At 45.1% G+C, this 12,500-nt stretch overlaps 1 protein-coding gene across 2 annotated transcripts in view; it reads left to right on the top strand.

Annotated features, from left to right (window-relative positions):
* The first annotated feature begins 2,833 nt into the window (after positions 1 to 2,833).
* LOC123766211 (nephrin) overlaps positions 2,834 to 12,500 on the top strand; it is a 201,693-nt gene continuing 192,026 nt past the window's right edge. The window contains exon 1 of one of the 2 annotated variants that reach the window (XM_069301592.1): positions 2,834 to 3,279. In XM_069301592.1, coding sequence (XP_069157693.1) covers positions 3,189 to 3,279 — 91 coding nt within the window. In that variant the 5' untranslated portion in view covers positions 2,834 to 3,188. The remainder of the gene's footprint in view (positions 3,280 to 12,500) is intronic. The other variant, XM_069301585.1, reaches the window with a different exon arrangement.

Genomic DNA, 12,500 nt, shown 5'->3' with positions numbered 1-12,500 from the left:
GGGACATGATTACCACATACAAAATTCTCGAAGGAATTGATAGGGTAGATAAGGACATGTTATTTAACCCAAGGGGCACTCTCTAGGGGACACAGGTGGAAACTGAGTGCCCAAATGAGCCACAGAGATATTAGAAAGAACTTTTTTAGTGTCAGAGTGGTTGACAAATGGAATGCATTAGGAAGTGATGTGGTGGAGGCTGACTCCATACACAGTTTCAAGTGTAGATATGTTAGAGCCCAGTAGGCTCAGGACCCTATACACCAGTTGACTGACAGCTGAGAGGCGGGACCAACGTTACACGGGATGGGGTATGAAGAGCGTCTGAAGGAACTGAGCCTTACGACACTAGAAAAGAGAAGGGAGAGGGGGATATGATATATGATAGGAACGTATAAAATACTCAGGGGGATTGATAGAGTGGACATAGACGAAATGTTCACACGGAATAGTAACAGAACGTGGGGACATGGGTGGAAGCTGGAAACTCAGATGAGTCACAGAGATGTTAGGAAGTTTTCTTTTAGCGTGAGAGTAGTGGAAAAATGGAATGCACTTAAGGAGCAGGTTGTGGAAGCAAATTCTATTCATAAGTTTTAAAACTAAGTATGATAGAGAAATAGGTCTGGAGTCATTGCTGTAAACAACCGATGGCTCGAAAGGCGGGATCCAAGAGTCAATGCTCGATCCTGCAGACACAAGTAGGTGAGTACACACAAGGCTCGCTACTGAAGACTTTCTTCAGACTCTAAAGTTTACCTCTGGAGCCTTGACTGGGTCCCAGCACACTAGGCACACCCAGCACACTCCCAGCCACGCCTCTCTCCCAGCTCCCCCGTCTCCTTCCTCGTCTCTCTCGTCTACATAAGCGTGCCTCGGGTCTAGAAATATCCTCTAACCCTCTCTCTCTCTTTGTTATTGTATGAAATGGCTTTCCCAGTAGGATGGAGGAGGGATGAGTAGTGGAGGAAGGGAGGGAAAGCGGGAGAGAAGGATGGAGAAAGAGGGGGGGGGGGGTGAAAGGAGGGAGGGAGAAAGATGGTTCAATGAGCACGTAAATATTTCGGTTTTAAGATTGGTGCATCTCAGTGGGTGCACTAATAAGCTGCTATTGATAGTTGTTATTTTCACTCACGTACGAGTTTTGGTGTGGTGGAGCTCCATGGCGTTGGGAAGGCTTGGAGTCACGCCTCCCTCCACCGCCTCCGACACATTAATGTAACACTTTTCAGTACTTGGAATTTTATCTCTTAAAAATAGCTTACAATACACTATCAACGTAAACTCTACTGGTGCTACAAGACTCACACATTTCTAGCCTGCAAGTTATCATAAATCTCCGGGTGTATTTGTTGTAATACACTCTGTGTGTATAAATATGTATCCAGGCTACACTTCACTGAATATATCTATATATCTCTAAAACAGAATGTGTTTCTGTTCTAGATTGCAGGTTGGATGTTTGGGGCTAGCCTCACTCAGCATTTCAAGATGACACATGGGGGAGAAAGGGGGGGGGGGTAAAGGGAATGGCATCGAACATTCGGGGTTACCACGAGTGTCACACTTTAAGAAAGATTGCCATTTATAACGACCCCCCCCCCTTCCCGTGCGATTTTCATGATGTTTGAAATTGAGGTTGTGTTTTCCTTAGAGTTATTTAGAAGTTTCAGTGCTTCGTAATTAGTCATTTATGACTAATCACCTTCTGAGATGGGGATATTGTTTTTTTCACATTATGGAACTCTTCACATGGTCAAGGATTCTAGATTAGCTGGATTAATATTAGCTGGGAAGGAAAGTGGGGGAAGAAAAGTGGAGGGAGGGAGACGGGGAGATTAGGAGAGAGGGTAGAGCAAGGGGAAGAGGCAATGTGGCACGTTGGGGGAGAAAGGTAAAGAGGGGGGGAATGAATGAGAGGGAGAAGAGAGGTGAGAGAGAGAGAGAGGGTGATGGGGAGAGGGGAAGGAAGAGGAGGGGAACACGAGAAGAGAGATGGGAGAGGAAGGGAACGTTGAGAAAAATGAAGAGAGAGAATATGGGCGGAGAGACCCGGGGCCTGCCGGGTACCACTCTAGTACATATATATAAAATATGTTTTCATAATTTTCGTATAGCCCTACGTCGAGGCCCTGATGGACCTGTGTGTCTCTAACCCAGATATTTTCACTCGGTACAAATTAAATAGTGTTAGCAGTTTTTCAGTTAAATTTCACATTTTCGTGTTTTCTATTCAACATTATTTTTTCAGATCTGCTCCGGTACCAGAAATTGTTGAGCTCGTTTAATTCCGAGTTTTATTTGCTTTCCAGATGTGGGCTACGATGAACGAGTTGGCTCTAGGAGGTCTGTTGACACTTGTCAGCTGACTGAGGTCTGTTGACACTTGTCAGCTGACTGAGGTCTGTTGACACTAATCAGCTGACGGAGGTCTGTTGACACTAATCAGCTGACTGAGGTCTGTTGACACCAATCAGCTGACTGAGGTCTGTTGACACTAATCAGCTGACGGAGGTCTGTTGACACTAATCAGCTGACTGAGGTCTGTTGACACTAATCAGCTGACGGAGGTCTCTTGACACTAATCAGCTGACGGAGGTCTGTTGACACTAATCAGCTGACGGAGGTCTGTTGACACTAATCAGCTGACTGAGGTCTGTTGACACTAATCAGCTGACGGAGGTCTGTTGACACTAATCAGCTGACTGAGGTCTGTTGACACTAATCAGCTGACGGAGGTCTCTTGACACTAATCAGCTGACGGAGGTCTGTTGACACCAATCAGCTGACTGAGGTCTGTTGACACCAATCAGCTGACTGAGGTCTGTTGACACCAATCAGCTGACTGAGGTCTGTTGACACCAATCAGCTGACTGAGGTCTGTTGACACTAATCAGCTGACGGAGGTCTGTTGACACTAATCAGCTGACGGAGGTCTGTTGACACTAATCAGCTGACTGAGGTCTGTTGACACTAATCAGCTGACGGAGGTCTGTTGACACTAATCAGCTGACTGAGGTCTGTCGACACTAATCAGCTGACGGAGGTGCAGCGTGAACTAATCCATATACTCCCAGACACCACACTGACGATAATTGCTGTGTGAACCCTTGAAAAAATATACGATAGTCGGTAGTGATACAGGCGTAACCTCACCCAGGAAAAAGGTAGACGAGATCGTGGAAATAATGGCGTCTTGGAGCAGCAGGTGGGTGTTGAGACCCACGACCGTCATCACCAGCATCTTGTGGATCATCTTCCTCATCTCCCCGACGTCAGGTTGGTCCCGTTTTAAAGTTCCTTGTTGGTTTATTCTCTCCAGAGCTCCAGGTATTGTGTGATGGGCTGATACAGCGCGTGTGTACACTAGCGGTGGTTGATGTTTTCCTTTAAAGGTGAGAAGTGTTTCCCAGTGGGCCAGGGTGCTCACTCCTGTAAGTCAAAATACTGGTTCTTTAATACAGTGCTTAAGGACTGAACCATCGTACCTGCACAAGTCTTTGAGACTATGACCATCTGTACATGTACAAGTAAGTTGTATTAAAAATTAGACCATATATATACACTTACATATAGGTTGTAAATTAGACAACATCTGTACACTTACAAATAAATGATTCTAATAATACAAATAAATAACGTCTCTGTAAATGAAACTATATGTAAATTGTAAATTTACATTTACTGTATGTAATGTATGTAAATTCTGTATGTAAATTTATAAATTGGTGTGGTAAATAGGTTTGGTCTGCTCTGTAGTGATCATCCCTTTGACACACCATCATCCTTTGGACTTTGTGTGTCCTGTTGCTGCTTAACACTGCACTCCATTGTAACAAGTCACCTTTGAAGCCACCAAGTCACCAAGTTTGACAATCCACCAAGTCACCCCTGAAGCCAGAGTGTCAGAGGAGAGCTGGTAATATTTCTCCGGACTTGCTTTACACCGTCTGGGGAGAGAGAGGCGTAGGCTGTGGTAAGCCCAGTGGGCTCACACAATGGGCTGGGTTTAGCTGTGAATGAATAAATCATACGCCTGATTGGTTGGTGAGATTGGCCAATCAACTCAGGCGGGACGTGACTGTCGCGTTGAAGTTTGTCAAGTCATCATCTGAGTGAGAGTGGTGTTTCTGGACGTATGTGTGTGTGTGTGAGTGTGTGTTTTGTCTCAGGTAAGGCCAGCTGTCTGTTAGTGTGTCAGGTGTGTGTGTGTGTTGCTAAGGCGTATATAAGTGTTATTTCCACCATATGTAGGTGTAAATACGTCACGTGTTAATTCCCTGGACTAGAAATTCCATGTTGCAATTTCCTAATCCAGCAAAACCCGTACACTACACTTGCTTTAAGAATTATTCCGTCCCCGAAACACCTGCCTGACATGATTGTTTATAAGTGACAGGTAGCTAGCTACTCACGTGACGTCACCGGCCGTCTATATAACCAATGGGGGGTGGTGGTGGACGGACGTGACGGCGCAGGGGGGGTCCCTTCCTGTCTCCTGCCTGTCAATAAACCCTTCAGACCAGGAGGGTGTAGGATCCTGGCACCACTGGACTCTCTCTCTCTGTGGACGTCGTTGGAGGCCAGACTGATGTAAACTCATTTCCTCAGCATGTACGTCGCATGTTGTATGCTATGATGCTTCCCCCCAACGTACGAATTCCAAAGTATTATGAGAAGTGGCGGCTCGCACATATCAACGTTTTCTATGCCTCGGGTTGGTTTAAGTTAGGTGGGTGGCTTGGGTTGGTTCGTTTCTGGTTGTGCTAGCACTTTGTATTTTGTACGTTGTGGCAGGTCACTGTTGAGCGGCGCAGTGTCTGGGGGTCACTGTTGAGCGGCGCAGTGTCTGGGGGTCACTGTTGAGCGGCGCAGTGTCTGGGGGGTCACTGTTGAGCGGCGCAGTGTCTGGGGGTCACTGTTGAGCGGCGCAGTGTCTGGGGGGTCACTGTTGAGCGGCGCAGTGTCTGGGGGTCACTGTTGAGCGGCGCAGTGTCTGGGGGGTCACTGTTGAGCGGCGCAGTGTCTGGGGGTCACTGTTGAGCGGCGCAGTGTCTGGGGGGTCACTGTTGAGCGGCGCAGTGTCTGGGGGGTCACTGTTGAGCGGCGCAGTGTCTGGGGGGTCACTGTTGAGCGGCGCAGTGTCTGGGGGTCACTGTTGAGCGGCGCAGTGTCTGGGGGTCACTGTTGAGCGGCGCAGTGTCTGGGGGGTCACTGTTGAGCGGCGCAGTGTCTGGGGGTCACTGTTGAGCGGCGCAGTGTCTGGGGGTCACTGTTGAGCGGCGCAGTGTCTGGGGGTCACTGTTGAGCGGCGCAGTGTCTGGGGGTCACTGTTGAGCGGCGCAGTGTCTGGGGGTCACTGTTGAGCGGCGCAGTGTCTGGGGGTCACTGTTGAGCGGCGCAGTGTCTGGGGGTCACTGTTGAGCGGCGCAGTGTCTGGGGGTCACTGTTGAGCGGCGCAGTGTCTGGGGGTCACTGTTGAGCGGCGCAGTGTCTGGGGGTCACTGTTGAGCGGCGCAGTGTCTGGGGGTCACTGTTGAGCGGCGCAGTGTCTGGGGGTCACTGTTGAGCGGCGCGGTAATCAGACTGTTCAGGTTCCTAAAGAGCAGAGAGTGACCAGTCGGGTGATTCATAAATAAACTGCCCCCCGAGTGACAGATACTGCGCAGGAAACGTAATCTTTGGTGATAACTTTTGTCAGTAAGATCTGTTGCTGGCGATTCATGTAACGAAAACGTATTGAAATTAATCCCAGTTAGATCCTAGATTGATCACCGGCACCTTTGTAATCATTGACAAATGCAGTAGGAAATTATGTCCAAATCAGTCTATAGAATCACCAGTATATTTGTGAGTTATCAGAGTTGGTGTATAAATGTATTACGGGGAATAAGTTTAATAATTTATGCCCGAAACGCTTTGCGTAATAGTGGCTTTAGGCATTGTATGTATTAGCTCTATCTATAAGTCCACCAATCTTTGTAAAAAAAATTCTTGTATGTATGTACCTTACCTAAATAAACATTTATTTATTTATTTATTTATTTATTTATTTATTTATAATAAAAGGTAAACGGTGAAATTGTTTTAAATTGTTGATGTATTTAACTGGCGTTTCGTTCCTCTGAGCCTCAGTGTTATGAGGTCATAGAACGTCAAAATGGATGATATCTTAATGGGCAAAGTGGAGTTATTGACCAGGTGTGTACACATCTGAAAACACGCGTCACGTGTGTTTGTTAGTGCGTCACGTGTGTTTGTTAGTGCGTCACGTGTGTTTGTTAGTGCGTCACGTGTGTTTGTTAGTGCGTCACGTGTGTTTGTTAGTGCGTCACGTGTGTTTGTTAGTGCGTCACGTGTTTGTTAGTGCGTCACGTGTGTTTGTTAGTGCGTCACGTGTGTTTGTTAGTGCGTCACGTGTGTTTGTTAGTGCGTCACGTGTGTTTGTTCGTGCGTCACGTGTGTTTGTTAGTGCGTCACGTGTGTTTGTTCGTGCGTCACGTGTGTTTGTTAGTGCGGCACGTGTGTTTGTTAGTGCGTCACGTGTTTGTTAGTGCGTCACGTGTGTTTGTTAGTGTGTCACGTGTGTTTGTTCGTGCGTCACGTGTGTTTGTTAGTGCGTCACGTGTGTTTGTTAGTGCGTCACGTGTGTTTGTTAGTGCGTCACGTGCGTTTGTTAGTGCGTCACGTGTTTGTTAGTGCGTCACGTGCGTTTGTTAGTGCGTCACGTGTGTTTGTTAGTGCGTCACGTATTTGTTAGTGCGTCACGTGTGTTTGTTAGTGCGTCACGTGTGTTTGTTAGTGCGTCACGTATTTGTTAGTGCGTCACGTGTGTTTGTTAGTGCGTCACGTGTGTTTGTTAGTGCGTCACGTGTTTGTTAGTGCGTCACGTGTGTTTGTTAGTGCGTCACGTATTTGTTAGTGCGTCACGTGTGTTTGTTAGTGCGTCACGTGTGTTTGTTAGTGCGTCACGTGTGTTTGTTAGTGCGTCACGTGTGTTTGTTAGTGCGTCACGTGTGTTTGTTAGTGCGTCACGTGTGTTTGTTAGTGCGTCACGTGTGTTTGTTAGTGCGTCACGTGTGTTTGTTAGTGCGTCACGTGTGTTTGTTAGTGCGTCACGTGTTTGTTAGTGCGTCACGTGTTTGTTAGTGCGTCACGTGTGTTTGTTAGTGCGTCACGTGTGTTTGTTAGTGCGTCACGTGTGTTTGTTAGTGCGTCACGTGTGTTTGTTCGTGCGTCACGTGTGTTTGTTAGTGCGTCACGTGTTTGTCATTGCGTCACGCGTGTTTGCTTTATGTACACTATGCCCTTTGAGTTCACCAGCCGCCTTCATCGCACAGTGTGTTCATCGGAACACATGAACACTCCGGAGACATAGTGCCACACTCAAGTCATACGCTAAATCTTCTCGCTTGAGTATACTCGTTAAACTAGATGTCTTCGTGTATAAGGGGAAAGTTAGAAACCTGGATAAAATATACTGAAATTTTAATTTTCTCCTTTGTGTTGAAAAGAACTTTCAGCTTTTAATTATTCTCCCAAAGTTTGTAAGTTAATGTTTCTGTTAATATTTATATAGTGAAAAAAGCCAAGTGAGAAGGAGCCAAGAGGGAGAGAAGGAGAATGGAGATATTGTGTATTTTTTGGTATACATATTTCGGTGTATGTGCAGTTATCCTAGACTATATGAAGAATACCAAGTTTTTTTTTTTTTTTTATTAACATATTAGGTACATCTGCATTAGTGCAGCTACCCTAGACTATATGAAGTGGAGTACAGTGTGTCAAAAAAAAGCTAACTAGGTGATGCTAAAAAATCCCCATCACACAGGATGGTTAGTCATACAGAGGCATGTGATAAGCGGTCTGCACTGGCAGACTCCGGATGCATTTTGAGGATATCAACAACACAAGATTGAATAAGGTAGGTAACGATGGCGAATAAAGTCTACGGTATTTGCAACCCACGTTTTATTATATATTTCTCGTTTGCACTTTCTCGTTGGGAACTGTATGATAGGGCTTCAGCTCTTGGATACCGTCTTTCTATCCGCCTGTCGTTTAAACAATGACTCCAGACCTAAATTACATTTGTTACATATAAATTTTGGATGGAGTTGGCTTCTACACCTCGTCTAAGTTCTTTCAATTATCCTACAAATTTTAAGTTAAAAATATTTTTTCTTACATTTGTGTAATTCATCTGTGTCTCAAGCTTCCATCCATATCCTCTAGTTCTACTGGTAATTATACTGAACACTTTGCCTATTTTCCTAATTATTGTATATCTGAAACTTACTATAATGCCACAGTGCTTGAATGAAGATGTAGGAAACACCCAATATATATATGTAAGTATATTAGAAAATACATTTTCGGATGTAACCTACATCCTTTTCTCAAGGTGCTGTGTACAATGTTCTCAAACATTGTACACAAGTACCGTATACAAGTGCTGTATACAGTGTTCTCAAATATTGTATACACTATACAGTCCCCGGGAGAAAAGGATGCAGGTTACATCCGAAAATTTACTTTCTAATACACTTACACGTATATTGGGTGTTCCCTTCACCTTCAGTTTTTGTCTGGTGTGTTTCTCCTTTCGAGCGTCGTTAGGTACAGATAATGTCGTTTTTATTCGAACTGCGACCACGTAATTATGGGGCGAGCTGTGTTGCAAACTTTTGTATCTTTTTCAGTTTTCTTGGGCTCTGTGGCGCGTCTCCTCGACGGGGGATGGGTACCCAGGACTGGCCCTCACGTGGGAGGATATAGGATAGTTATCTTGAGTTTATCCAGGATAGGATGTTATTAATGCTCCCTTACTAAGGTTAATGGAAAAATAGGATTATTGCCGGTTTGGAGCATGTTATGATGTAATGTTATTTGTTTGTGTGTGTGTCTGTCTCCGCGATAAGATCTGGTGCCATTTCTTACGTCTTAGTGGTTTTCTTTGATGTTTCGAAACGGTGAATTCCCTTCATTGTGTGTTGTTCCCCTGTTCGTCATCTTGCACTTGCTGGCAAGGAGTTCTTTTAATCATTTATCATATATTTCATATATGATAAATGTATATATCATATATCTCTGAAGCCTCAGTCTGCTGCAGTCATCATCTATCCTGACTCATTACAATAATTTTGGCCTTATCTGCAAATTCATGAACAATTGATCCTCCGACAGCATTATCAATGAGACCGTGACCAATGACATAATCAAGCCTGCCACCCCTGAGGTGTGTGACGTTAGAGGAGTCAAAGTTGAATACGGACATGTTATTATCTCTTAAGTATTTTACAAAGACTCTGTCATTCCTGTTTGCTTTAGTGTCACCCAGGCTAGTGTGTCTAGCATTAAAATCTGTTAGAACCAGCCCTCGAGGTTAGGTCATTTACAGAGATGATATATAATATGTATCTAAGGAGCGATCCATGATGGTCCCTGTTTTCCCAGTGACAATCAGAATTCTCACATCACTGTGTCCTGCCTGTTAGGTACTCTTACTCATTTCAGTACTCATTCGATTACTTTTCTCAACCACTTGGACTGGACGGTAGAGCGACGGCCTCGTTTCATGCAGTTCGGCGTTCAAGCCCCGACCTTCCAAGTGGTTAGACACCATTTCTTTCCCCCGTCCCATCCCAAATCCTTATCCAGACCTCTTCCAAGTGCTATATAGTCGTAATGGCTTGGCGCTTTCCCCTGATAATTCCCTTCCCTTCTCACCGGCCTCCTCCATGTATGTAGTCTTTTTATGTAGGATGGAGTCAGACTTTTCGAGTCTTGAAATATGCAGTCTGATCATCCTTCTCTGCTTTATCTTATAGTTCATTAAGTACGGTTTAGTTTTTTTAACCGTCCCCCCCCCCCCTCACACTCATGGCCCTCTCACACTCATTACTCTTCTCACACTCGTAACCCTCACACCTCATACTCTATCATGCTCCTCACTTTCCTCGCCATAACCTAACCTAACCTAACCTAACCTAACCTCACACTCTATCATGCTCCTCACTTTCCTCGCCATAACCTAACCTAACCTAACCTCACACTCTATCATGCTCCTCACTTTCCTTGCCATAACCCCGCAGCTAATACCTGACCAACTCAACTATAGTTATCATCATACACGTGGAACAGTCCCACATTCACTCCACGAGTCTCACAATAGCCCAGGAGTTACTAATGACACAGCACACTTCTTATAGCTCCTGCCTGGAAAATTATAACCATGGAGCTATTACACAACCCCCACATAAATTCCACAGAACCATTGTAACCCAGGTCAATATATTACTACAGTTGTAACCTGGTAGTCGTTAGCTTACACCTCCACTAACCTCGTGGTTATTGCCTTTCAATTGTATTGATCCTGAACTTTTTGTTTCCTTTCAGTTATAATGTCCATAAACAGATTTCCTTGACATTATATTAATTTCTTTTAAATTATTTTAGAAATTGGATAGAAACGAGTATAGGGTTATTACAATTATTAATTACAATAATCCTTACACGTGACCAGACCACACACTATAGAAGGTGAAGGGACGACGACGTTTCGGTCCGTCCTGGACCATTTACAATCGACTTGAGAATGGTCCAGGACGGACCGAAACGTCGTCTCGTCTCTTCATCTTCTAGTGTGTGGTCTGGTCAACATACTTTAGCCACGTTATTGTGACTCATCGCCTGCATTCCTACACCTATTTCTTTACAGATTAAATAGCCCTGAACCCCATTTTCGTACATAAAATGGACGAATTTGGTGTTGGTATTTGAGCCCTAAAGAACTTCTATATTTGTTGTTTATTCATAACATATTAAGGAGCCTCAGCCCCTCCACCACACTCGGAGGCTTGGCTTTAATCTGGCTTTACAGATCAAATGAACTTCTTTCAGGCTACAGCGCCTACATTTTATGCATTGTTGAACAGCCACTCTGCGGCTCCCAAAACTGGTCGACATTTGCATAGGCAACTTTTTGCTGCCAACTGCTTCGAGAGCGCTCCGTGCGTTAACTTTTAATGTATTGAATTTGTGGTTTATAACCCCGTGTGGTTAACGTCAGTGAAATGTAGGTGGTTTAGTGAACTGTTACTTCCCACAGTGGCATCTTCTCTCAGACATTTTGGGGGATCTTGTCGCTGGAAGATCATTTATGTGAAGGCTTTTGGCAGGATGGAAATTATCAGTCTCTCTCTCTCTCTCTCTCTCTCTCTCTCTCTCTCTCTCTCTCTCTCTCTCTCTCTCTCTCTCTCTCTCTCTCTCTCTCTCTCTCTCTCTCTCTCTCTCTCTCGCACACACAAACACATCCCCAGGATGCAGCCCGTAGCAGCTAACTCTCAGGTGCCTATTTACGTTTAGGTGAACAGTGGCATCAGGTGAAAGAAACTTGATTCTCTTCGACCGGGTGTCGAATCCGGGGCCGTAGAACTAGAGCCTCGAAAGTGCTGACCACTCGGCTACGAAGACCTGTGTGTGTGTGTGTGTGAACTAATGATCAGCGAGAGCCATGTTTATCTGTTAAACATTGTAAGGGAGAATTCTGACACTCCATCGGGGGATTCGTTTGTAAACATGACCTAGACAGCCAGCACACATACACACAAACACAGAGAGAGAGAAAGGGAGAGAGAGAGAAAGGGAGAGAGAGAGAAAGGGAGAGAGAGAGAGAGACAGACAGACAGACAGACAGACAGACAGACAGACAGACAGACAGACAGACAGACAGACAGACAGACAGACAGACAGAGAGAGGACGTATATAGTAGACATATGAGGAAACATAGATCAGGAGTCAGAACACTAGACAACCGACGGTCAGAGAGGCGGGATCCTGGAGCTAAGACCTCTATCCTACAGGCCTAAATGGTGTACAAATAGTAAACACACCCTCGAATCACCTCTGACGCGTTGCAACCGACACAAAGCTCCCTTATTAATCTCTTATAAATTTCCGCGTGTGAAGACCCAAATACATTCATCATGTAACCCCGGCCAAATGTTGTTATTAATACGGACTCGTCGCGTTATAATGAAAGGGCTTATCCTTTGACTATTAATGGCAGGCTAATTTGGATACGGATTCATCCTGTTAATAGTAATACACACTCGTCATGTTAATGTTAACGTGTAGTGGGTCTGCTGTCATTAACGTGGGACTTTTCACGTTAATATTAACACAGTAAGGCTTTTAGAGTGTTCAGGAACTCGGGTACAGGAGCAGGAATTTACAGGATCCTAAAATTAAGTCTTTGAGTTTTTCTTCGTAAAGTATCATCTGCAGCCTTTACTGTAGCCCGCGCTGTAGCCCTTTGTGTAGCCCTTGGTGTAGTCCTTGTAGGCCTTGCTGTAGCACCTGTTGTTGCCCTTGCTGTAGTCCTGAGTGTAGCCCTGGCTCTAGTCCTGACGCTTGCCGTTGTTGTAGCCCTTGTAGCACTTTCTGTAGCCTTGCTGTAGGCCTTGTAGCCCTGGCTGTAGCCCACGCTGTAGCCCCC

This window comes from Procambarus clarkii, chromosome 5 (assembly GCF_040958095.1).
Source record: "Procambarus clarkii isolate CNS0578487 chromosome 5, FALCON_Pclarkii_2.0, whole genome shotgun sequence".
Taxonomy (NCBI): domain Eukaryota; kingdom Metazoa; phylum Arthropoda; class Malacostraca; order Decapoda; family Cambaridae; genus Procambarus; species Procambarus clarkii.
The sequence above is the reverse complement of the archived record's forward strand: the minus strand, read 5'-3'. Positions and strand labels throughout refer to the sequence as shown.